Genomic DNA, 25,702 nt, shown 5'->3' on the forward strand with positions numbered 1-25,702 from the left:
AGCAATAAACTATTATAATTAAATTGTTTACTTTCTGACAGCCTCCATTTTACAATTTAGTTCCTATATTTTATACATGGCTGTTCTTTCAGAACATGTCACAGGCAGTTTGAATGTATCTTCTGACACATAATGCTTCCAGACTTCCATAATTAATCCTGAAAGAGAGCTGAAGGGTTCTATCTCCACTCGTAATGGATTACTAAAACGAGAGGTAGCATGTTATATGGACAATCATAAAAACCAAGACAAGAAAGTTATAACCTATATTTTCTAAACCCATCTGCGTCACCAGACCATGAGGTACAAGCATTTTGAAGGCATGGTGGAAATTAGCACTTCAGAGCTGCAAGCATGAAATGCCACTTTCTATCATCATCTGTTTCTTTCAACTGAGATCAAAACTTCCATCTCACTTAACATTTTAGAGAGAAAAGAATCCAAAACACTCTTTTTGGCCCATGCCCTTTTGTGTCTTCCCCTCTCCTGACATTCTCTCATTACTCCAGAATTCTTATTTTTCCCAAAAAAGAATAGGCTGAATCTTTACCCCTTTGAAATGTCTCACTGGACCTCTTAAAAATCACTTTTTAACTGTTCAGTGAATTTTCACTTATTTTGAAATTTCTCAGTCCCTAAGGGAGCATCATATTCTTTAAGTTACTTTAGTTACAATTCTGTATCTTACCTGGGCCTGGAGTTGGAATTACAAACAGCTTAAAGCCATTTTCAGTTTTTTTAAAGAGTGGTGTATGAAGTATGTTTAGCCTTTTGAAAGAAATATGCTTTTCAGAGAAATGCCCTAAAATTTTCATATTTCTATAGACTTACACAATTTCCAAGGAGCTTTCTAATAAAATTTAAATTAACAAGGGGTTCAAAGATTTTCATTTTAATGGTCTCACCTAGACACTGCCATTTCAGTTTCCACAGAAATTTGTGAATCCTAACAACCTTGTTTATCTGTTTGAAGCGGATTTTTATACGCTAGGTTCTACTAAACAGGATACAATAAAAGGACCATTTACTTTTTTAAAGGTTTGGACCAAAATACTGTTAGATCACTTCAGTCTTCACTTAAGTGGTAACTTTAAGTAGGATTTCTCATCCTTGGCATTACTGACATTTGGGGCAGCGTCACTGTTTGTCGTGGGAGCTGTCCTGTGCAGAGTAAGGTGTTTAGCAGCACCCCTGGTCTCCACCCACGAGATGCGAATAGCAGCCCTGCCACACCCTCCCCACCCCCAATTACTTCTCACAGCCAAAAAAACAAACAAACAAAAAAAAAAAAACACCACGTCTCCAGACACAGCCAAATCCCTAGGTGGGGGATGTGGGTGGAGAGAAGCAAAATGACCCCAGCTGACAATTGCTGTTCTAAGGCGTGCTGTTCTGTGCACCGCCGGTAAAGCCTCGATCTTTATTTTTGCAAAGGAGGCACAGAATGTAAAATTAAAACAAATGTGGAACCAAAACGTCCTGGCAGAAAAACTATATTTCGAAATATAATCAAATTGAGATGGTAATTATAAACCAGCCAGTTTCTGTGCAGCAAGGTCTGATCTCAGCTGAACCTCAGCTAATTTCAAAGTCAGTTCTCTATAAAGAGCACCACTCACTTTTAGGTTCGTCCCCAACGTTTGCGTCTTTTCTCTCTGAAATTCTTTTCTGTAGAGATGGATGTTTTCCTTTCTGTCTGATAAAGCAGCCACAACACCACTACTCTTTTCTTTGCTTGCTTCACAACTCTGCACCAAGTTGTTTTCAACCTCAACTAAGGCAGAAGAAAGAGAACCAAGGATAACCAATTCCTTCTCCAAAGATGATGCCAAATGATCAATTAGGAAATCCTCACTTCCTGATTTTAGTTTTTTCAAGAAACAATTTATAGGGAGAGCTCCGATGAGATTATGAAGGCACTGGAACAAAACTGTTTGATTCCTGAAATAAAAAAACAAATACAATATTACAAAACTCGGGACAGCACAAAGCAGTCGTGTACAACTTACTGTAGTAATCACTTAATATTCATCTACTGATGAATAGAACCAATACTGCCTGCATGTGATCTTTTGATATAATTCAGATTGTAGCAATCAAATATACATATCCTATACCAATCCGTTAATGTTAATCAGTTGCTTCCTGATGACATTTTTTTCTCTGACTAATAACATCAGTATTCTATTTTTAAATTTCATTGTCAGGGAAAGATAAGTAGAAATCTTAAAATAGCTATTAGGTCCTAACCGACTAAAAAAAAAAAAAGCCAAAAACAAACATGAAGTTAAAAGCTTCAGTTTCTAAATGAGGCCACCTGTGTCCATTCATGCTATCCCAGGCAATGACCTGAACGTGTCCCACAGTGACACAGATATCTACTCTGGAGATGACTCTTGGACCACACACATATGCACTAACTTCTCTGGACATATTCCAATTTGATGGGCATTACCTGGAATAGACTATCAAAATCCCTTCAAATGGTGTTCTTTGTTTCCAGTTAAAGAGTGTGCCATAGAAACTTCCTGGCCTTTTGCAAAAGCAAATTTCTGGAAATTCTTGGATTACTTCACATTTCATGTATTCTAGTAGCCACGTCTTCATTGAAGTCAGAGAATAGGTGGGCGATGTGATTTGAAAACAAGCTCTGTTAAATGCTGTGAGAAGTGCAAAGAGATCTTCCACGTGTTCTATGAGAAAAACATGTCACAAGCTCTGTCATTAAACTGTCCATTATCAAATCGAAAGAGTTCTTAAAATTTTCTAATTCAATTAGGTATATGATTAAAAAGTACCAACAAAAATTACCTATAGGTTTCTTCTTTGGAAATGTCAGCAGGTATTTCCTACTTGAAAGATCTTCTAGACTTATGAAAAGTCTGCCACACCAAACATAATGATCTTCAGAAGAGTTACCATTTTCCCTCTCCCTAATTTGTAGCAGCACAATGCAACAGAAATCAATGAATGCTAAAAGTGGTGAAAAAGGTGTTACAGCAGTAATGACTTGCACACACTCTTTCTCAGATGCTTGTTCTCCAGCAGAGCTTTCCTCATCCTTCTCCTCTTCTTCTTCTTCTTCCTCTCCCTCTTCCTCACTATCAATAGTCAACTTGATCCTTTTTGCCTCTGATCCTATTTCACATGGCACTGAGCGTGATGCTGGGGGAAAATCCCTACTCAACTTGATCACCCTATTGTGACACTTAATAAGCCGACAGCTGGAGCTATGAGCTTGATCCATTACCAGTGATAAAGTCACATGATTCAGGGACCTGTAAAAAATCCAGAGTTGAGTCCAAAAGCTCATTCTTTAGAATCAAAGAGATGATTAAATGCTACACAAACAATAACAAAACTATATCCTCTCTTTTCCTAGAAAGTATCATTTCAAATTATCAAAAAATTAAGTGCAAAACCCAAACACATTTTTAAAGATCCTGTAATAGCACATTTCTTGAAATAGGAAAGCCAACAACACTGTAAATACGTTGAACTTTAGGAAAATAATTTCCTTAGGAGAAAGGAACAGTAAAATAATGCTGGATTTTATTTTTGAGGTAGCTTTCTCCCCCCCCCCCCCCGGTTTAGAGTAAAAATTGTATTCTATACTCCCCTAAATAACCTGAATAAACTCTACTTTTTAATATAGAACATTGTTTACCCCTCAGCAATGATAATGTTTTGGATACAATATTGTGAAAATTAATTTCACCTGTTTCCATTTACATTTTTAACATGGCTGATTAGAACATTTAAAATTCCTTATGTGGCTAACATTATATTTCTGTTGGACACTGCTATTCTAGACCATCAAGATAATGTTATCATGATACTTACAGCTTCAAAGAAGATGTCGTTTTCACTCCAACAACCAAGCTATCATCTATTACACGGTACCATATCTTCTCTATTAGCCGTTCTGAATCTTGAAAATCATCTGGTATCTTTTCCTCAAAGGTGCAGACAGGGCTTTCTTCTTTACCACAAAGAGTAACAAGATGTGCCTTAAAGAAAAACATGTTTAATAACTTACTACCAAAAAAACTACCAATGTGGCAAAACTAAAAAAATAATGTAAATCAGCTTTCAGTCGGGCCTTAAAGCTTACATATTTTAAAATACACTGTCATCTGCACCATACCATTTTATACTATAGGCTATATATAAATCACTAAAACAAAATTTATAGAACCTATATATAATAAACTATCTATTGAGACCAAGAAGCATGGCCTGACTGGAAACAAGATGGGGTATCCAACACAGAGCCAGCAAAGATATAAACTTGGAGTCCAAAATAACCTGATAATATATGTCCTGGGTGGGCTGAGAACAATCCAAAGATTATTAAAGTGACTTAGACTAAAATGATAACTGTAAAATTTTGTACAAATAAAACTGATTAAAAATCTTTAGACTGGTGATCAATCATGGCTAAAATTGTACTCTTAAAGTCCAGGCCATATTCACTCACTTCCACACATATATCGATTTATAACAATAGAAATGGTGGGAGGAGGAGAAATAATAATCATAATGATTCAGAACACTTACTGAATGCTTACTACGTGTCCAGCACTGTTCTCAGTATTACTCAGGATTCAATCTGCTTAACCTTCACAAAACCCCCAGTACCTTAGTTAGGTAGTATTATTATGTACGTTTTCCAGGTAAGGAAGATAGGAGGCTAAGGTCACACAGCTATCAAGTGGCAGAGCTGGGATTTGAACCAAAGTAGACTGGTTCCAGAGCCCATGTCCTATTTTAACCATTACTCTATACTGCTCCTCTATGTGGTAATTACTGAAAAAACGTATGTGATATGTAATAAGATACACTTACATTATAGTAGGCTGAACAAGCTTCTAGGAATCTGATACCTGTGCCAGGAGCTGTGAGATTTGAGACAGGCCATTCATCTGAAACCTGGGGTAATTTTTACTGCCTGCCAGAATTGCTTTTAAAATTAATCATGTAAACAGCCCAAAATGGTGCCTTGCACATAATTACTTCAGTGCATTAATTTTGAAACATTTCTTCCCCTTTTCTAATACTAGCAAAATCACTGGTATGAGGTGGGAAAGGGACATGGGGGAGACTTTTAACAATGACTTTCATGAGCTTTCCCAAGAGATTAGAACAGTAATACAGAAAAGCAACATGCTGTGCTTTTGTTATGATTCTTACATTAATGGAATCATATTTTGGACCCAAGTCCTCATGTTGCTAAGACTGAAATACAGACACAAGGCATAGACTGCTGCAAGACTGGTCAATCTAGAAGGAATTCCGAGCTAGGCACTAAGGTGACTTGAGGGAGTAAAATGTAGTATCAAGTTTCTCCATGTCCAGCTTTTCTTAATTTATTGGTAATTTTACTACACTGTCTTTCTCTGTATGGAACTAATGTTCATAAATACTATTTTTTATGAAGTTGAAGGAGTTTTTGGTAACCTTCTACACTACTGTACTGACATAAGTAATTGCAAGAACCTAAAGAGGTTCTTATGCTGGTCAACCATAAAGAAAATGAGAGTAAAATTATAAAAAGCAGATATAAACACTAAAAAAGCACAGCAATTTGGGGGCATTAACTACAAGAATAAATAGCCTTAGAAATGAACACTGCAATAGATGAAAAGAACGATTATTATAATAATGATGAAATTATGTATTCATTAATAAAAGGTTACATAATGCTCAGTATATTCTGTTTAAGAAATCAGAAAATATATAATTCACTTAGGGGTGTTTTCTATTGAAACTACACAAATAAAAATGTTTAATAGTTAAATCTTTTAAACAAAAGGACTTGTTCCCCAAGGCTCCTGACAAATGGGATTTTAGTATCCTATAGATTAAGAATAATTTGCAAATTGGTAAAATACTGACTCCTTAATCAAATATTTTTAAGTCACAAAAGTCCAGCATTATAATCCCTGCCACTTTGCTTCTTGCCTCCATTGAGTGGAATTTTCCAATATATCCAAATATTCCAATGTAAATAACTCTTCAAGACCCACAACTATATGATCAACTCATCTTTGACAAAGCAGGAAAGAATATCTAATGGAAAAAAGACAGTCTCTCCAACAAATGGTGCTAGGAAAACTGGATGGCAATATGCAGAAGAATGGAACTGCACCACTGTCTTACGCCATACACAAAAATGAATTCAAAATGGATGAAAAACCTAAATGTGAGACAGGAAACCATCAAAATCCCAGAGGATAACACAAAGAGGATAAACAAACCTCTTTGACCTCGGCCAGAACAACTTACTAGACATGGTGCCAGAGACAAGGGAAACAAAAGCAAACATTAACTATTGGGACCTCATCAAGATAAAAAGCTTCTGCACAGAAAAGGAAACAATCAACAAATATAAAAGGCAGCCTACAGAATGGTAGAAGATATTTGCAAACAACATATCTGATAAAGTGTTAGTATCCAAAATCCATAAAGAACTTATCAAACTCAACACCCAAAAAACAAATAATCCAGTGAAGAAACGGGCAGAAGACATGAATAAACACTTTTCCAAAGAAGACATCCAGATGGGTAACAGACACATGAAAAGATGCTCCACATCACTCATCATAAGGAAAATACAAATCAAAACCATGGTGAGATACCACCTCACATCTGTCAGAATAGCTAACATGAACAACACAAGAAACAACAGGTGTTGGCAAGGATTCAGAGAAAGGGGAACCCTCCTACACTGTTGGTGGTGCAACTGGTGCAAACTGGTGCAGCTACTCTGGAGAAGAGTATGGAGGTTTGTCTCAAGAAACTAAAAACAGCACCACCCAACACCCCAGCAATTGCACTATTAGGTATTTACCCAAAGGATACAAAAATACAGATTCAAAAGGGGTACACGCACCCCAATGTTTATAGAAGCATTAGCAACAATAGCCAAACTATGGAAAGAGCCCAAATGTCCATCGACTGATGAATGGATAAAGATGTGGTATGTAGGTATGTACGTATATACATACACACATGTACATACATATACATACAATGGAATATTACTCAGCCATCAAAAAGAATGAAATCTTGCCATTTACAATGAAGTAGGTGGAACTAGAATGTATTATGCTAAGCGAAATACGTCAATCAGAGAAAGACAAATACCATATGATTTCACTCCTATGTGGAATTTAAGAACCAAAACAGATAAACATAGGTGAAGCAGGGGAATGAAAGAGAAGAGACTGAAATAAACCACAGGAGACTCTTAATGACAGAGGACAAACTATGGGTTGACAGAGGAAGGTAGGTGGCAGATGGGCTAGATGGGTGATGGGTACTAAGGAGGGCACTTGTAACACTTGGGTGTCATATGTAAGTGATGAATCACCAAATTCCACTACTGAAACTAATATTACATTTTATGTTAACTAAAATTTAAATTTTTTAAAAAATGAAAAAATTAAAAAGTAAAAAAAAAAAATGACTTCCAATAGCTTGTAGATTTTCAATTCATAAAATGATACAATGGTCACATGATGAATTTTACCTTCTCTGCAGCTGATGTACTTTCATCTTTCCCTTGAATCAGGTTTATTAAAATTTTCCAATATTTTGAAATAATTTTTTCCTTAAGCAAGAGATGCTGCTTTAATTCCTGAATAGAAGCCAACCCAACCTGTAAAGTAGCAAAAAAAAAAAAAAATCATTGCCAGAGACATCATTTCAAATGAAGTCTGACAATACCATTAATTCAGAAAGTACTTTCTCCAAATTCGTTTATTAATTCATTTTTCCATAGAAAAGCAGAGAATACTTCTCAGAGCAAAACTATTTTCTTTGTAAATGTTAAGTAATTATAAAGGAAAAAACAGAGCAAGTAACTGCAACAGAGTTTATATATCAAACTGAGAGAATGCCAATGTATTAGCATGCATTTCACCACTGAATTAAGTAATCAATCAATACGAACATGAATGTGTAATCCATATGAATAAAAATTAAGGCCTACCAACACTCCTATCCCCCACAAGAAAACTATTTTTCTCGTTGCTGAAATAATTTCGGCTTCAAAAAGCAAAGACATCATTATGAGTAGAAATGGTCACTTTTGATACTATTTGAAATCCTGTTTAATATAACATCTATAGCAAATTTATTTATTTATTATTTGAGAGAGAGAGAGAGACAGACAGACAGACAGACAGCACAGGCATACAAGCTGGGAAGAGGGGCAGATGGAGAGAGAACCCTAAGCAGGCTCCACGCTCAGCACAGAGCCCAATGCAGGGCTCGATCCCATGACGCTGGGATCATGAACTGAGCCAAAATCAAGAATCAGACGCTCAACTGACTGAGCCACCCAGGTGCCCCTATAGCAAATTTTAAAGATAACACATAGCCCCCAAACTGTTACAAGTTTAATTTTGTGCTAATAAACTCAGTGCTGGGGTCAACTTTTAACTACAGAAAACAAAGACTGGGCAAAGAGCAATCCATTCCTTTTTTTATATCAGATAAATAGATTTCACTACTAAAGATGGAACATTCATGAAATATATTTTGCTACTGAAAATTTAAAGTCATGTCTTTGAACTTACAGAAGCTATTTCATTTCAGATGGATACCTGAGACTATTGAAGTATTAATCCAGCTTTTAATGTAACATGTTTTTCTATACTGGAAAACAAAACGCATCCTGTTTTTAAATTCCTTTCTTTCAAATTACAGTTAAAGTCAGGTAAATTCCCTAACTTTTTATTGGTGAACAGAAGTTAGAAAGTAAAGACTGAATTATATCTTACCTCACTGCACAAAGTAGGTAAAGTGTCTAGCTATTATTTAAAAACCATCTGTTGACCTATTTCTGTGGGCTCCACACTATTCACACTATATCACTCACTGAGTAATTTGTGACTTACGGAGAGGGAGATGGACACGTCAGAGGGGGAGAGTCTAACTGGAGAATGCTGGAGGGGTAGGGAGAAGAAGAGAGGAATATATAGGCAGACTGACAATGAAGGTACCCTCAAAAGTTACCTGTGTTCTCTCTTCCCTACTTTCAATATGCACCGCCCCCAACTCCAGGACTAAATAGTGAATCATTAGATTATTCAAATATTCTATGTTGTGAAGTACTATTATAAAACTATAAAAATAACCACATGGTAGCACATTTAAACAGCATAAAAATACATTTCAACTTCCCTTTCTAGACCCTCAATCCCATTTGTACAGCCAACATATTGTTGATCTTTCTAGAACCTTTCCATGCTTATGTTAAGGAATGCTCTCTTTCTCCTCACTCTAAGGAAGTAAAATCCACCCCAAACCAAATACAGGCGCATAGGGCGCTACAAGACACCAGACCTTGCTTTTTTGTTTTTATTGCGATTTCTCTCATACATGGAGAAGAGTGAATACAGAAAACACTTTACAAACTAATCATGAAGTCAACACTCAAATAACCATACGCAGTTGGCTGCCCGTGGACCCTCCCTAGTCACCAACTCCTCTTTTTCCAACGGAGGCAACACTACCCTGGCCTCTTAAGGTAACTTCCTTGTTTGTCTACATAATTTTACCATCACCGTAACTCCTAAAGAGTATTTTTAGCTTTTTGTGTGTTTTGCTTTGACACCTTTTATGAATGGAATCATTCTGTATGTACCAGGTTTTAGAGTCATCCCATTTGTCACTAGTAGTTGTAGACTTTCATTGCTCTGTAGTATTCCATCATGTGACCATACCAGCTCACTTCTCCATCCTTCTGCTGATGGACATCTGGATTATATCCAGGCATAGGCTATTACAAACAGTGATGCTGTGAACATTCCTGTACACATGCACAAGTTTCTCCAAGGTCCTGGTCTCCTTGTTTCCCCTCCAACTTGTTTCCTTCCAACCGTTCGGTTGGAAAACAAATTTTATAAGGGAAAGAACGGTGAAACGGACACTGGTTCAAGTTCTGCCTGTCACTTAACCTTTCTGGCTATTTGCTTCCTCATATATAAAATGGAGGAGGGGGAAGGAAGACTTGTTAATCTCTAAAAGGCCTTCCAACACTTGGAAATGTTTTTATCCAAATTGAGAGCTAGTAATAACGTGTGGATACTTGAAATAAAATGGACATGCAACTATGTCTTATTCACTTTCATATGTTCCTGCCTCCCCTGTGTGTTTTTTTTAATATTTTCCTCCAACGACTCTGTGCTACCTTCTGAATAATTTTTGTAACATAGTTTGGTTTGCTTCTTTGCTCTGTATCTCTTTGAGTCAGCTGTTAAACTCATCTGATGAGACATTTTTATTTCAATGTATTTTTTAGTTCATAGAAATGCTATTTGGTCATTTTCAGTGAATAGTTGCTCATGATGCCTTGTTTATGTGCTTAGTTATTCTGTGGGTGGCTCATTTTCTTTGAAAAATTACTTGTGAGATTTATAAGAGGCCGTGGATAAATAAATGTGTGTTTTGAGAGAGGACTTTGTGTCTGTTTCTGCCAGTTGCCTAGGGTACTACTACTTTAGGTTAAACACAAATGCTCCCAGGGCAAAAGCAGTATCAGTGTTCTCTGGGTTCTCTCTGGGTTCCAGCCTTTAGAGCTTGGCCTGATAATTTATATTTTCACCTCTCTGAAGCTTTTAGGGAGATTTTAAAGACATATTTCAACTATGATTTTAACTTGGTTTTATCAGAAGAGTTGGTCCAAATAAAGTAGGTGACACATTACCAGAGGTGGAATTTCTAAAAGTCATGCTTTCATAAATTAAATTATTTTGGCATCATTTCTAACTCAGTATAAAGATCTACCTTATTCTTCTTGATAGCTTCATGGTATTCCATAGTTCAGGTATATGATAACTGATTTGCCAAACTCCTAATGATGGATATTTAGACTGAATTTTGTTGTCTATAAATACTATATAAACATTCCTATAAAATCATCTTTGTTTACTGTACAAGTATATCCTGAGGACAGATTTCTAGAAGTAAAATGGCGAGAGTAAGAAGAAAAGTCCTGTCCACATTTTAATAGCTGTAACAACTTTCCTTCTGAGGAGGTTGAGCCACTTTACATTCTCAGCAATACTGTTTCTGAATGCATATTCATATTAAGGAAATTAATCATTTTTTTAAGAGACAGAGAGAGGGAGGGGGAGGGGGCAGAAGGAGAGAGAGAATCTTAAGCAGGCTCCACACTTAGTGCAGAGCCAGACACAGGGCTCGAGCCCATGACCCTAGAGCCAAAATCTAGGCTTTGGATCATGACCTGAGCCAAAATCAAGAGCCAGACGCTCAAGTGACTGAGCCACCCAAACGTCCCAAGGAAATTAATCCTTCATCACTTGTTACAATAACTATTTACATAATTTGTCTTTTTATATATTTTATTTTGTTCAGAGCACAAAAGGTTTTTTTTTTTTAACTTTTTAAATGTTTATTTTTTTGAGAGAGAGAGAAAGACAGACACAGAGCATGAGTGGGGGAGGGGCAGAGAGAGAGGGAGACAGAATCTGAAGTAGGCTCCAGGCTCTGAACTGTCAGCACAGAGCCGGATGTGGGGCCTGAACTCATGAACTGTGAGATTATGACCTGAGAAGTCAGCTGCTTAACCTACTGAGCGACCCAGGCGCCCCCAGGGCACAAAAGGTTTAATGTAATCAATCTTTTCCTTTTTGGTTCCATGTCCACTATGATATTTTATTGTCTATTGCCAACATGCATATCTAATATGTGTTCAATAAGCATTTAGTAAATTCACATTAATAATTAAAATAGTTACAAAAATGTTTTGAAGAGCCTGCAAAGTACAAATATTTACTATATGGCCCTTTACGAAAGAAGTTTGCCAGGGACAGAGAAAAAAGTAAAATGACAACACAAGGAAACAGATAAATCCAAAAAGATGGACAACTGGCCTCGCCTCCTCATTAGTCTCATTGTAAAAAAGCGTGGAGGGGCATTATTCTAGATAAAAAGACAAAGACATATAAAAATCAACTGCAAGTGTAAACTCTGACCAGACCCTGAGATAAGCATATATAAAAAACATTTTTTTTTTAATTTTTTTTCAACGTTTATTTATTTTTGGGACAGAGAGAGACAGAGCATGAACAGGGGAGGGGCAGAGAGAGAGGGAGACACAGAATCGGAAACAGGCTCCAGGCTCTGAGCCATCAGCCCAGAGCCCGACGCGGTGCTCGAACCCACGGACCGCGAGATCGTGACCTGGCTGAAGTCGGACGCTTAACCGACTGCGCCACCCAGGCGCCCCTATAAAAAACATTTTTGAGGCACTTAGAGACATCTGAATACAGAGAGAATAGTAAATAAGATTAAAAGATTATTACTAATTTTCTAACTGTAACAATAGTATGGTATGGCTACATACAAGTATGTCCTTATTTTTTAGGCAATTCCTGCTAAAATATGTAAGAGTGAAGTATTACAATATTTGCAAGCTTTAAATGGTTATGCAAAACTGTAGACACATACGTGCATATGTACACAAAAGCATAGATGAGGCAAACAGAATTTTTTTTAAAGTACCAATAGTTAACATCCACGTGAGGACTAGAGATAACTACAGTACTATTCTTTGAACTTTTCTGAGTATTTAAAAATTTTTATGAATGAAAAAAGGCAGGTTACAAAAGAACATGCATCATATCAAATTTCTATTTAAATTTACAAATATTCACTTAAAAAATCTACAAGAATATACATGGCAAAGTGTTAAAATTGGTTATATCTCAGTAGCCGAATCATAGGTGATTATTAGTTTCTTTTTAATATTTCTTTGAACGGTCTGAGTATTTTATAAGGAATACGCATTACCTTCATATATTTGGAAAAAAACAAAAACTCCCTTAGAGAGCTTTGTAGGGAAAATTTGAGGGTAAACTGTTCATGTTTGGTACATGTTATGATTCATCATATTTGCTTCTCTTTTAAAAGAGATACTATGGCATGCTGATCCTTAAGACCAGAAAGAATGTGTTTTCAAAAGTGAGCTTCGTATGTTTTATAAGTCTTATTAAATTTAGTCTTACTACAAAAAGGTATCATTTTTAGATAATACATTTATAAGTAATGCCATAATAGTTTTTACACAGGTACTAAAAAGGTAAAGATCCTTTGAAATACCATTTTTTCCCAATCACTGAGTTGCTTATACATTGAGATCCTTTCTCTCAATGTTCTTTCCTTCATTTAGAATATCAGTAACCCAAAAAAGTAAAAACAAAAAGCAAACAGACACCAACTTTCAATCTTCTTTCCAGAGGTGGAACCATCAAATAATGATTCCCTTCTTTGTCTTCAAATAAGTCATCTTCATTGCAATCCAATGTTTCACTCTAAGAAACAAAAAAAATACACTAAAACTGAAATTTTGAAATAAATTGAAAATTCATAGGATTAACAGAACACAAAGTTTATCCAAAGGGCAGTTTTCCATGTTACACACTCTTACATGAGACAAAAAAAATATGTATTTCCCCATCATTTCTTGTAACTAGAAAAAAATGACTATTATTACTACCACCACTGACCTAACACTTGTATACTGCTTCAAAAAGTATCAGCTTACTAGATTTTTTATAAAATCCCACAACTAGAGAAAATAGGAATTGTCCTCATTTTATTAAGAAAAAAAACAAGACTCAGATTTTTTTTTCCAGATATTTCATATAGGTCTGAAACTTCAGGGGTTATTATTTCCCTTTTGCCAAGATCGTAAGATATTATGAAGTGTTACTTTTTTAATAGAGCAGTTTCATTTTTATTCCTTAATTAATCCAATGTTATCATGTTTATCAGTATAAAATGTGAATTTTCAGAAGCAACAATAAAGGCAACTTACAGTATTACTATCACGTGAGTGAACACCAGATATACTATATTTCAAATTTATATCCCAAGTATAGTCAATTTGGGGGCACCTGAGTGGCTTAGTCGGTTAAGGGTTCAACTGCTTTTTTTTTTAATGTTTATTTATTTTTGAGAGAGAGAGAGGGAGAGAGAGAGAGAGAGAGAGAGCAAGAGAGCAAGTGCAGGAGGGGCAGAGAGAGAGGGAGACAGAATCCTAAGCAGGTTCCAGACTCCAAGCTGTCAGCACAGAGCCTGATGTGGGGCTTGAACCCACAAACTGCAAGATCATGACCTGACAGACACTCAACGAACTGAGCCACCCAGGTGACCCAAGGGTCTGACTCTTGATTTTGGCTCAGGTCATGATCTCATGGTTGTGGCATCGAGCCCTGCATCTGGTGCTACCCTGACAGTGTGGAGCCTACTTGGGATTCTTTCTCTCCCTCTCTCTGCCCCTTCCCCACTTGCTCATGTGCATGCACGCTCTCTCTCACTCTCAAAATAAATAAATATTTTTAAAAAGTATAGTCAATTCGTGTAACATTTATTGAAAGGAGATTCAATGTATAATTTTAAAAAGTCAATCTATTTTTAAAGTTCAAAGAGTTTACTGTATGAAATTACAAATATTTAAATGCTAGGTCAAAAGCTTTAAAGTGCTCCAATGTTCAAAAATGGTTCTTAAAGTAATATATAAAAAGTACACATAACTTACTGAATAGTTTATGTTGCCAAGATCTGTTACTGTAAATGAACTCAGGCAATCTGAATTCAAGGAGTCCTGAAAAAGTAACAGTACTTGTTCAGTTCCAGCTCCTATGAAGTCATCTATCAGTACTGAGCTAATTTTTTCCCACTTAGCAGCAACCTGAAAGAGAGTGGAAAAGAAGGAATAGAGAAAGAAAAAAAAATCAGATGTGAAATAAACTAAATCCTTTTGTTGCATGTAGGTGTAATGTGTCATCTTCAATCTTATAAACAAGTAATGAAAATGGTAGTGTCAACACTAAAAACTAAAGATATTGGGGGATCAGAAAACATAGGATGTTAAACAACAATTTTATAAATACCAAGGTACTTAAATTTAATATTTTATCAATGTTTGTCCAGGGTCTGTCATGTTCCTGATTTCTACATTAAAATTTTATTATAATTTATAAATTTGAACACTTCTCATGACAATTTTGGAAATTGTAACATTTCTCATGAATAACTCTAGTGAAGATTCTTTCTCCAACATGTTCAACGATGACCCTCATTCTCATAAGCCTTAGCAGGTATGTATTTGTGATCTGACCAATTACACAAGGAATTCAATTGCATTAGGTAACTAGAAGGTAGTGGTAAACACTCAAAAGCTCTCAAAGCAGACTAACTTTTAAGAGTCAAGATGAACTTAATACCCTAAACCTTGGTGGAGAACATAGCCGCTATTAGGGACACAAAAGGGGATGGATCCTAATAGTGGGGCACCTAGAACCATCCCAGCCCACTGGAAAGTTGTGATCAGTTTATACCAAATCATGAGACCCAAAGTTTAAAACACAAGACAACTCCATAAAGGTCTCTAAAGCTTAAAGCTTCCAGAGCGGCCCCCCAGAAACTAATAGCATAGGGATCAGATACCCCTTATTCCTCAGGCAGAAAAGCTAAAACTCCCACTCAGAATCCTGGCATCAGTGCAGATACATCATCTAGATGACAGAGGGTGGCATGTATTAGAGTAAGACTATAAGACTTCAATCTATATAACCATGTATCAGTCTGCCCCACATAAGGCTAATTTCCAAAGCTGTGATTTTTTCACTTATGTAGGGAGGAAGCTTATTTGTATACCCATATCCTCCCTTCCTCCCACCCTCACCATGAGTATCACGAAGTGCACTTAACTATATGAAGACAGTAATAAGAATGTGCTCAACATGCAAATACCATAGAGCTATATACTCATGCTTGCACACACACATTTACAACCTACACCTCTAGAATAGTGCTGCCAAAAGAAATATAGGAGTGGCAATGCAAGGCATATATACACTTTTAAGTTTTCCAGTAGCCAATAAAAGAAAATTCTCTCAGAGTACCTTGGGTGGCTCAGTCGGTTAAGCATCTGACTCTTGATTTCTGCTCAGGTCATGATCTCATGGTCCGTGAGTTTGAGCCCCACATCAGGCGCTGTGCTGATAGCATGGGAGCCTGCTTGGGATTCTCTTTCTCTGCCCCTCCCCCACTCACTCTCTCAAATAACTAAACTTAGAAAAATGCCCATCTAATTGTCACATTAATAAAAACTAGAAATAGTTATATTAAAAGACAAATAAATATGCAATAATTGTAGCTATATATCTATATCCTTCCAAAAAACTCAAAGGTTCTATGACTCAAAACAGCAAGGCAAAACCTTCATCAAGTAGCATTTGGAAAACTTTAAGAAATAAGAATGATGCACCATACATGATTTTAAGTGCAGTACTAATAATTGATTTGGATAATAAGATTTCAGGATAAGCTCTATGAAACATATAAATACTTAATAGATCCAAGACTATGCCAATTGAACGATTATGAAATTAGGTACTATACCTGAAAGTTCTTTTTCCAAACAGCACAAATGTCATTGGATTTAAAGGATACGATGAAAAGCTCTCCTCCACCTGAGTCCATAAGCTGAACTGCACAAGGATCTCCAAAGGGAAGCTGGCACACGCTTTTTGGCGTCCCATTTTGAAATGAAATCAGCTGATTCTTTCGAGTAAGGGCAATCAGAGACATTCTTAATTGGTTGTTGACATTCTCAGTTGCACAGACATGCACACAAGTTACCACACTGCTATAAGCAGGAGGGATAATGTATGCATCACTTATGACTTCTTCATTTTCAAGGGAGTATACACAAAATGTGGTCTTCCAAATTGCATAATCCGATTTTGAAAGCTTTTGGGTGCATCCTTCCTCAGATAAAAAACATGCCTTTGGTCCTAATAACACCATACCTAGATTTTCAATCTCCCCTGCCCACTGAACAGAGGAAAAATTAACAGACACAGTCATAACTTTGCCATTTAGAGAAGAGATAAGGTAGAATTTTTCTGCACGTTTCCATAAAACTAAAGGGCCATTAAGGACCCTTACACCATCCTTCAACTCATGGCTTAGTCTAAAACTCAAACGTTTTTCAAATTTATTGGTACTGTGAAGAAACAGAAGAACATATCTGAAAGTGTTCTTTTTATTGCACTGTATCATAACATAAGGAAGATTAATTCCAATTCTGAAATCTGACACACAGTTGCAACACACAATTTTTAAATAATGAGAGTTTTCTTCCTTTAGCATAAAGAATCCAGTGGACTTCTGAATAAAAGCTCTTGCTCCTCTGTCAAATACCATTCTCCTGACTTGTAATATGGGTATTTCTGCAGGCCCTTTACCTGCAACATCTCCTTTAGACAATCGAAAAATAAGGACTTCCCCATTATAACACAAGAGCCTTTCTTGTTCGTTAGATGACATTGTTTTCTAGTCATTCCACAATATCAAGTCTTCGTGTTGGTCCAATTTTCAAATGCAAATTGATTCCAGTTGATGCTTTTAAGCCTAAAAATGTAATGAGGAAAACTACCATCAAGTAGACAGTTGAAAAGAAAACATGTTTGTTAGAGAAATATCACATAGATAACTACAAATTTTATGAATATTTTTAAGCTTTTTATGCTATCTTAACATTATGCTTATCAAAAAGCCCCATCCCAAATATTATCTCTGTACGTTAAAAAAAAACACAGTTTGCAAACGATGCAAATAACCATATCACAAAAGATAACTGAATGTGTTAACAGCATCTATTAGAATCTGTAGGTGGTCTATTGAAAGTGCCTGAAGACATTCTTTCTGGCTCAGGGAATTTCTTAAGGGTTCCACTTTTGTCTCTCTTTCAAACTTACCAACCTAATCTGGTTTCCCCATTTTCTTTTTTCCCCCATTTTCTACCCTGTGGACTCAAACCTGGTTTTTTCCTCTCAGCCTTAGCCTCTCTACAATGACAATTCAATGAGTCAATGATTCAAATTAGACTGGTACCACAGCCCAGGCACTTGGGGTCCTGCTTCCCTGAAACAGGAGCTCATACAGACTCTATAGTAAAAATGAAAAGCCCAGAAGGAAAAAGAGGAGACACCATACCACGGTTTTAAAAAAATTCACCATAAGAGTAATAGAAATAAATTTTAAATCTTACTTTGCAAAAACAGTGCAGCTTTGACCTTAAGGAAGTCACTATTCCTATTCCAAGTAGAAAAAACTAGAGGATTAGTAACATTATAATAAACATAAGAATTAAATAATAGCTGTCAGTTATTCAGGTTTATATGCCAGATACAAAACGTAACTTCATTTAATGCCTACAACTATTCTCTTAAAGTATTCTCATCATCACATCTTTCAACTGAGAAACAAAGGTCAGAAAACTTTCCAAGGTTACAAAATTAATTGGCAATGACACTAGATTCAGAAGAGGGGCTTCTGACTGCTGAGCCTACACTTTTAACTACCACACTGTCCTGGCATGCATCCCCCGTACTCTGAACACTGGTTATAAGTAAGGCAACCTGAGATAATTAGCAAAGTAGATTAAGAATAAAGGAACACACATGGTGTCACAAATGGCAAGATCTCATTCTTTTTTTATGGCTGAGTAATATTCCATTTATAGGTATCTATCTATCTATCTATCTATCTATCTATATGTTTTATACACACACACACACATCCCATATCCTCTTTATGCATTCATTTATCAATGGATACCTGGGACCTAGAGGATATTATATGAAGTAGAATAAGTCAGACAGAGAAAGATAAATGTTATAGGATTCAACTTATACATGGAATCTAAAAAATAAAATGAACAAACAAAAACATGACTCTTTAAATACAGAGAACTCGTGGTTGCCAGAGGGGAGGTCATTGGGAAACGGGCAAAATAGAGGAAGAGGAATGAGAGGTACTAACTTATAAATAAGTCACGGAAATGAAAAGTACAGTCTAGGGAATATAGTCAATAATACTGAAATAACATTGTATGATAACTACACTTATGATGGTGAGCACTGAATAATGTATAGAATTGTTGAATCAATACTCTGTACACCTAAAACATATAACATGTCAATAATAATAAAATAATAAAAATGAAGTTAGAAAAAGAAAACATGCCAAATCTAACTGCAGAAAAAATTACAACAACAAAGGAACACCCCCTACACAGAACACAACATGTAAGAGAAAGATGTTGATCTTTACTCAGTGGCTATATATGCAGACTCACTTCTTTAACAGCTACCAAATGCTCAGCATATGCTATGAATTGTACATCGCTGCAGAGCCTAGACAACCATGTGAATGGTGGGCCTGGCCAGCCTTTTACTAGATGCATGACTTTGGGCAAGTTACTTAATCCCTTGTGCCTGGTATCCACATATGATAGATAGGGTGTAGTAACAGTACTACCTCACAAGGTATTAAATTAACTAATATAACCCACTTAAAATAGAGCCTGGCACATGGAAAGTGCTCAATAAAGGTTAGCTGCTACCATTATCATTATCATCACCATCATGGCCAGCTCTGGTTTTTATAGTACCTAACCTTGGAAACATCAGAACAGTCGCATACTAACAGTTTTGGAACGCTGAAAGGTCCCTCTCCACTATAAATAACTCTAACTCATACTCTTTCTTTTCTACTTGCAGATCATTTACACCAGGAAATTCAACCATTTCAGATATAAAACTAGGTCATATGCAATTAAGCAATAATGTTCTCCTCTGTTGAATGAGAAACTCCAAAGGCTTAGGTCTTGTTCTTTTATTATAAAAATCTACCAAGAGTTCAAATAGAAAAAAAAGTATCACTGAACCATCTAAAAATTTAACTTAAGGCAGCATTTTATAGAAATAACTTTAATTTAGAGGCAATTCTATTAAAACAGACTAAATTAGTCAGCAACTACTTTCAAATTGGAGATGCCATAGCTTATTGTCGAATTTCCAAATACATCATTGGTTGTAGTTTTAAACAATGTTCATAAATTCTTTGAAATCCCTTCCATTAAGAAGTGGCACTTAATTCTCCTCTCCCTCAGTGAGGGCTGGTCATTATGACTCACTCTTAGCCACGAGAATATGGCAGAAGGGACAATTTGAGACTTCCAAGACTGGGTCAGAGAGCACTGTGGCTTCCTCGTTGACCTGCCCCTTGGATCACCTGCAATGAGGAAAGCCACCTGCCATATTATTAAGACACTCAGGCATCCTCATGGAGAGGTGCATACAGCAAGGGACTATGCTTCCTGCCAACAGTTAGCAAGGCCTCAGCCTTTTGACAATGGCCATGTGAGTGAGCCTTCTTGGGATCAGATCTTGCAGCTCCTTGAGATGATTCAGACCCTTGGAGAGATTCTGAGCCAGAAGGATCAACCAAGCTATGCTGCTCCCAAATTCTTGATCCTCAGGAACTTTGAGATAATGTTTGCTGTTTTAAGCTAAGTTTGGGAATAATTTGTCATATAGTAACAGATAAATACATAGCTCCATGGTAATTGTTTAAGTTGATACTGTTTTTGAGAATTTCATGAAACTTATTACTTGAAGTAACTGGAGATACTGTATCATAATACAAACTAGCAGAAGTCACTGGCTTACTGGTTTGTTGTTAGGCAACTAATGCAAAGATCTGGGACAGTAATATTACAAAGTAGTTTCAGCTGTCTCAGTAAAGAAGCTAAGTAGGTAAATCAAAGGTGTGGCTTTTACTTATGAAACTATCTTTTAGTTTAAAGAAATAAAAATTGTATTACAACAAAATATATGAGTAATAATTGATTTAAAATTTCCCACAGACATGTCAGGTCTCTTAGATTTCTAAAAAAGTTTCTTTTTTTCAAGCATTAAATGATATATATATATATATATTTTAGCATTAATACGACATAATCTGAGATAAAGATCTAAGAACTTGTCTTTTACTACCTACTTACATGAAAGGTTTTTCACTTTTCTTTTTTTTTTTTTCAACGTTTTTTTTTTTTTTTTTTTTTTTTTTTTTTTATTTTTGGGACAGAGAGAGACAGAGCATGAATTGGGGAGGGGCAGAGAGAGAGGGAGACACAGAATCGGAAACAGGCTCCAGGCTCTGAGCAATCAGCCCAGAGCCTGACGTGGGGCTCGAACTCACAGACCGCGAGATCGTGACCTGGCTGAAGTCGGACGCTTAACCGACTGCGCCACCCAGGCGCCCCCACTTTTCTTAATCGTACTAAAAATAACCAAAAGTAACTTCTACACAGAAAAGGAATTTGGAAGACATGAGTGAGACCCTTAACAAAGAGATAAGTAATAACATAACAGAGAAAAAGGTCTCAATAAAGGAAATTAGAAACATGCTTGATAGAATGAACAGTAGGCTGGAAGAAGCAGAGGAACGAATTAGTAATCTAGAAGAAAGTAATGGGAAGCAATCAAACTGAACAAAAGAAAGAAAAAAGAATTATGCCAAATGAGAATAGAGACTTCAGGAACTCAGTGACTCCATCAAACATACTACATTTGTTATTTTAGTATTAAGTATCACAACTAATGTTTAATCAAAACAGTGCTCTGGTTCACCAATATCCAAGTGTGACAGAAGTAAGGAGAATCTGACTACTAAATGGTCAGCAGACTCTCCCCCTTTCCTAACTTTAGAGTATGTATTGTTGCACCTTAATAAAGTTATGACTTAAGAAAATCAGACCCCTTACATTCTGTTCTTTTAATGTTATCACCAAGTTCCTTAACCTAGAAACCACTATCTTCCAACTCTGTTCCAACTGCCACTATGGTAGTTCAGGCTTTCATCTCTCACTGAGGCTGAGGTAAAATCTTCTTAAATTGGTCTTCCTTACTCTAGTCTCTCTTCCCCTCCAATGTATTAATTTATTTATGCTACTTCAGTTATTGTCCAAAAACACAAACTTGATCTGGTAACTGTCCCCTAACTCAAAAACCTTGCATGTACCTTCTCCCCCTTTCTCAATAGATCTATGATCCTTAAGTTACTACCTGGAAAGATAGAGGGTAAACATTGTGTATTGAACATATGAATGATGTTGAGATAAAGGTTGCAAACCATTGCTATAAAGTTTATTATGGCATTCAAAGCCCAGTTATAATCCTAATCCAAGAGGCTTTTAGCATGAGCTCTTGGCAAAAAGAAAACTTATTCTCATGGATTCGGATTCAAATAGATTTAAATGACTGTAACATGAAATGTCTCTATTTTTAAATACTACTCCAAAAGCACGCACACTTTAAATAAGTTATTTAAAATGGATCACCTTAAGAGTTAAAAATTAGAAGTTATTAATATATTTACTTATGAAGATAAATTTTTTTCTCAAACTTTCTATCATCTTCAAGACTTATTGAATTCACATACCTATGTACATCTATTTTAATTTATACCAATGCAACATCTGTTTAAAAGTTCTTAGCATATGTTCATAAAACAAACCTTTAAGTCTATGGAATAAATGGTAATTTTTTTTTTACAAAGAAATAATCTGGAACCACGGGCGCCTGGGTGGCTCAGTCGGTTAAGTGTCCAACTTAATCTCGGCTCAGGTCATATCTCAGTTTGTGAGTTTGAGCCCTGTATCAGGCTCTGTGCTGACAGTGTGGGTCCTGCCTGGGATTCTGTCTCTCCTTCTCTCTGCCCCTACCTGACTTATGTTCTCTCTCTCTCAAAATAAATAAACTTTAAAAAAAATTTTAAAAGAAATAATCTGGAAACAACTGAAAATAAGATTCAACTTAGAAGTTCTAAAACCAATATAAACAAGCTCTGATTAATCAAACCCTGATTATCAGGGCACCAGGCTTACTATTCCAGTCTCTAGGTCATCTGAATTTTACTTACTTACCCTTACAATAATGGCTTACACTGTGGTGCCTTACACCCTTACAAGAGAAAAAAAAAAACAGATTAAAACCAGTTAAGTTTTATCTCCTACTGTAGCTAATGGGAGCAGTAGGGGGACAGATTATTTATAAAATACTACACAATTAATTTGAGTGTTTCCTGTTCTGTATTACCATATATCAAAGTTGACTATGTATATTTTGTACATAAAATGAAAACAGATGAGTATACTAGGGAAATAATACACACTAACAGAAATATAGTAGATTGGCAATAAATTATCACCCTCATCCACTCTTCCCTCCCAGCCTCCTATCAAATAAACAATGTTATTTTTAAATGCTAATAAATTCTTCTGGGTGTCATAAATTTCAGAACTCTTTAAATAAACTACCTGTCTGGTTGAGGAAGATCCTAAAAGAGCATATTATCTGCAGATAAAATCTCAAAATGTCTCTGAGAAACTGTATCAAGTATGACCAACAGAAAGTATCTTTGAAAAAAAAAAGGTAGAATTAAGACACCCCACTAAAAATTTCACCTAATATTAAACATAATTTTATAAGCATAATACCAATAGATGTACTTTTCCCAACGTATAGAACATTTACCCAAGTAAATCAGCTTGGCTACAGAATAGGTCTGCTGTTAGTACGTTTTCCTACCTCTCTAACTAGAAATCATTTGTTGGAGCCTACCCAGAACCAAGCTCCATTTTCCCTTTTCCAAAACACGTTAGTGCATCTGAAATGTAGGTGAAAGTGGGGGAATGGTGATCCACTAAGAGGATTAGGAAAGACTAAGTTAAAGGTTTTTTATGTCATTACTTCTAACTTTCTCTAAGCAATGATAATCCACTGAAAGGTTTCAAAAACAGAAATCACGGAACTACACTTCTGAATTATAAAGATCTTGGTGACAGTGCTGACGATGGTGGAAGGTAAGAATGGAGGCAAAGCCATCAGTTTAGTTAGGAGATAATTCTTAGTTCTTAAAGGGAGAGATGACTTTGGAAGGCAATTTGTCAGTCACCTGAAATACATACATCCATCAATTTCATTTGTAGACATGAACCCAGAGAAATAATCCTACATAATAATGCACAAAGACATTGCTCTAGAATGTTCACTGTGCTGTTACTTGTATTAAGAAAAAAAGTAAAAACTTCCATGACCATCAATAGGGTAATGAATACATACAGATGGAATATCATACTATAGTTAACAGGAATGAATCAGATCTACATATACCACCCTGGCTAGATTTCAAAAACTAAATGAAAAAAATTAAGCTACAGAAAAATGTATATATACTTGAGTACATTATTTATCTAAATCAAAACACATAAAACATTGGGGTTTTTTTTGTTTACTTACAATTGCTACATTCCTGGAGTGCTTCTCTGTGCCAGGTGCTACTCTAAGCAGTTTGGACTTATTCCTCGCTACATCCTTATACTACAGGCAATATAATCAATCCCCTTCTACAGATGGGGAAGCGGAGGCATGGAATTTAAGGACTTTCTCAAAGACCTCCAAATAGGAAGTAACAGAGCCAGGATTCAAACCCAGGCAGCCTGGTCCAAAATGTAAAAAGCAAAGATTCTGTAAAGATTCATGCCAAATTCCAACGACTGTTTATTCTGGAGGAGATAGGTATCAGGGTAGGGGAGTGGAGCCAGAGGGGGGCTGTAGCTAGAGCTGAAATGTTATTTTTAAACAATGTATTCAACTACTTTTTAAACAAGGTGTCCATTTTTCCCCAAACACATTTTTAACACACTAAAAAAAAAAAAAAAAAAAAAAAAAAAAAAAAAAGGCTGGATATCGTGGTTGACTATAGATGGTGGAAATATGGGGGCATTTCTTTGTAGTTTTCAGGATCTTTCAGTTTTTTAAAAAAGGCAGCGTTATCGGACACAAAACGATTTCTTTTCCATTTTTTTTGGCCGACAACCATAAAATTGTTCCAGGGCCCTATAAACCTAAATCTTTCTCAAGTTTGGCCCTTAAGGTCATTTTGCCCTGGGTAACTGTCGTAAGGGCTGCCCTATGCATTGCAGGCTATTTAGCAATACCCACTAGATGGCCAGTAGCTGGTCCCAGCCCCATTATGACAACCAAAACTGTCTCCAGACACTGCCAAATGTCTCCTAGGAGATAAAACTGCCCCTGGTTGAGAACTAGCTTAATAACCTGTAAGGTGCTTTACATCTTTTAACTTTCTATAACTGCTCTAGTTTCAAGGTTTCAAAAACATAATCCGTGATAAATTTCTCACACTCCAAGTGGGAAAGATGCGGCGGGGTGAAGAAAGTTTCAAGCGAAATAATCCAATACGGCAAGCACTTAAAATCTAGTCATCATTCCACAGAATGACGGCCATAGGCCCCGGCAAGCTCGTTTCCATCCCCTTATTCCGCAAAGAGGGCACAAGGGGGGCCAACCCAGCTCTGCCGCCCGGCCCCGCGAAGGCCAGGGGAAAGTGTGGGACGACGCGCCTGCCATACCTGAGCCCGCGCGTCCTGAGTCCGACAGGCGCCACGTTCCCGACGCCCCAGGCGGGCGCAGCGTCCCTCGGCTCCAAACCTCCCGCCCGCGCGCTGCATCCTGGGAGGTCGGGGCCGGAGGCTGCGTCGAGAGCAGAGGAGGCGGGGCGCGCGGAGCCTGCGGAGCCTGCCCGGAGACGGTTGCCAAGGGAGGCTGAGGGGGCGGGGCCTCCAGGGAAGGTTGTGAAAGAGAGGGGCAGGCGGAGCTTGCTCGGGCGGAGCTCGGCGCTGTAAGCTCCCGTGATCCGGCGGTAGGCGGAGGCGGGTCCGCAGTGCAGGGGCTGTCTGAGGGAGCGGAGCCCGCACCAGAAGCTAATGGAAAGCCAGGCTAAGCGC

General features: G+C 36.8%; 1 protein-coding gene across 1 annotated transcript; it reads right to left on the bottom strand.

Annotated features, from left to right (window-relative positions):
• Positions 1 to 1,390: 1,390 nt before the first annotated feature.
• FANCB (FA complementation group B) lies at positions 1,391 to 25,412 on the bottom strand. The gene is made up of 9 exons (XM_047075916.1): positions 25,328 to 25,412; positions 16,444 to 17,457; positions 14,576 to 14,728; positions 13,254 to 13,346; positions 7,535 to 7,663; positions 3,844 to 4,010; positions 2,812 to 3,278; positions 2,456 to 2,693; positions 1,391 to 1,941 (listed from the first exon to the last, which is right to left on the bottom strand). Exons 2-9 carry the CDS (start codon positions 17,371 to 17,373, stop codon positions 1,527 to 1,529), a joined length of 2,592 nt encoding a protein of 863 aa, XP_046931872.1. The 5' UTR covers positions 17,374 to 17,457; positions 25,328 to 25,412; the 3' UTR covers positions 1,391 to 1,526.
• Between the last annotated feature and the right edge of the window lie 290 nt (positions 25,413 to 25,702).

The sequence above is a fragment of the Lynx rufus genome, unplaced genomic scaffold (assembly GCF_022079265.1).
Source record: "Lynx rufus isolate CCGP_SWC_20201006 ecotype Redwood Valley unplaced genomic scaffold, mLynRuf1.p SCAF_14, whole genome shotgun sequence".
NCBI lineage: Eukaryota > Metazoa > Chordata > Mammalia > Carnivora > Felidae > Lynx > Lynx rufus.

Excerpts from the sequence above, each read along its gene's own strand:
- FANCB (XM_047075916.1), bottom strand. The coding sequence starts at position 17,373 with ATGTCATCTAACGAACAAGAAAGGCTCTTGTGTTATAATGGGGAAGTC. Across the intron at positions 14,729-16,443 it reads TTTGGAAAAAGAACTTTCAG|GTTGCTGCTAAGTGGGAAAA; the intron begins GTATAGTACCTA and ends ACTCTCTTTCAG. Across the intron at positions 3,279-3,843 it reads ACGACATCTTCTTTGAAGCT|GTCCCTGAATCATGTGACTT; the intron begins GTAAGTATCATG and ends GATTTTTTACAG.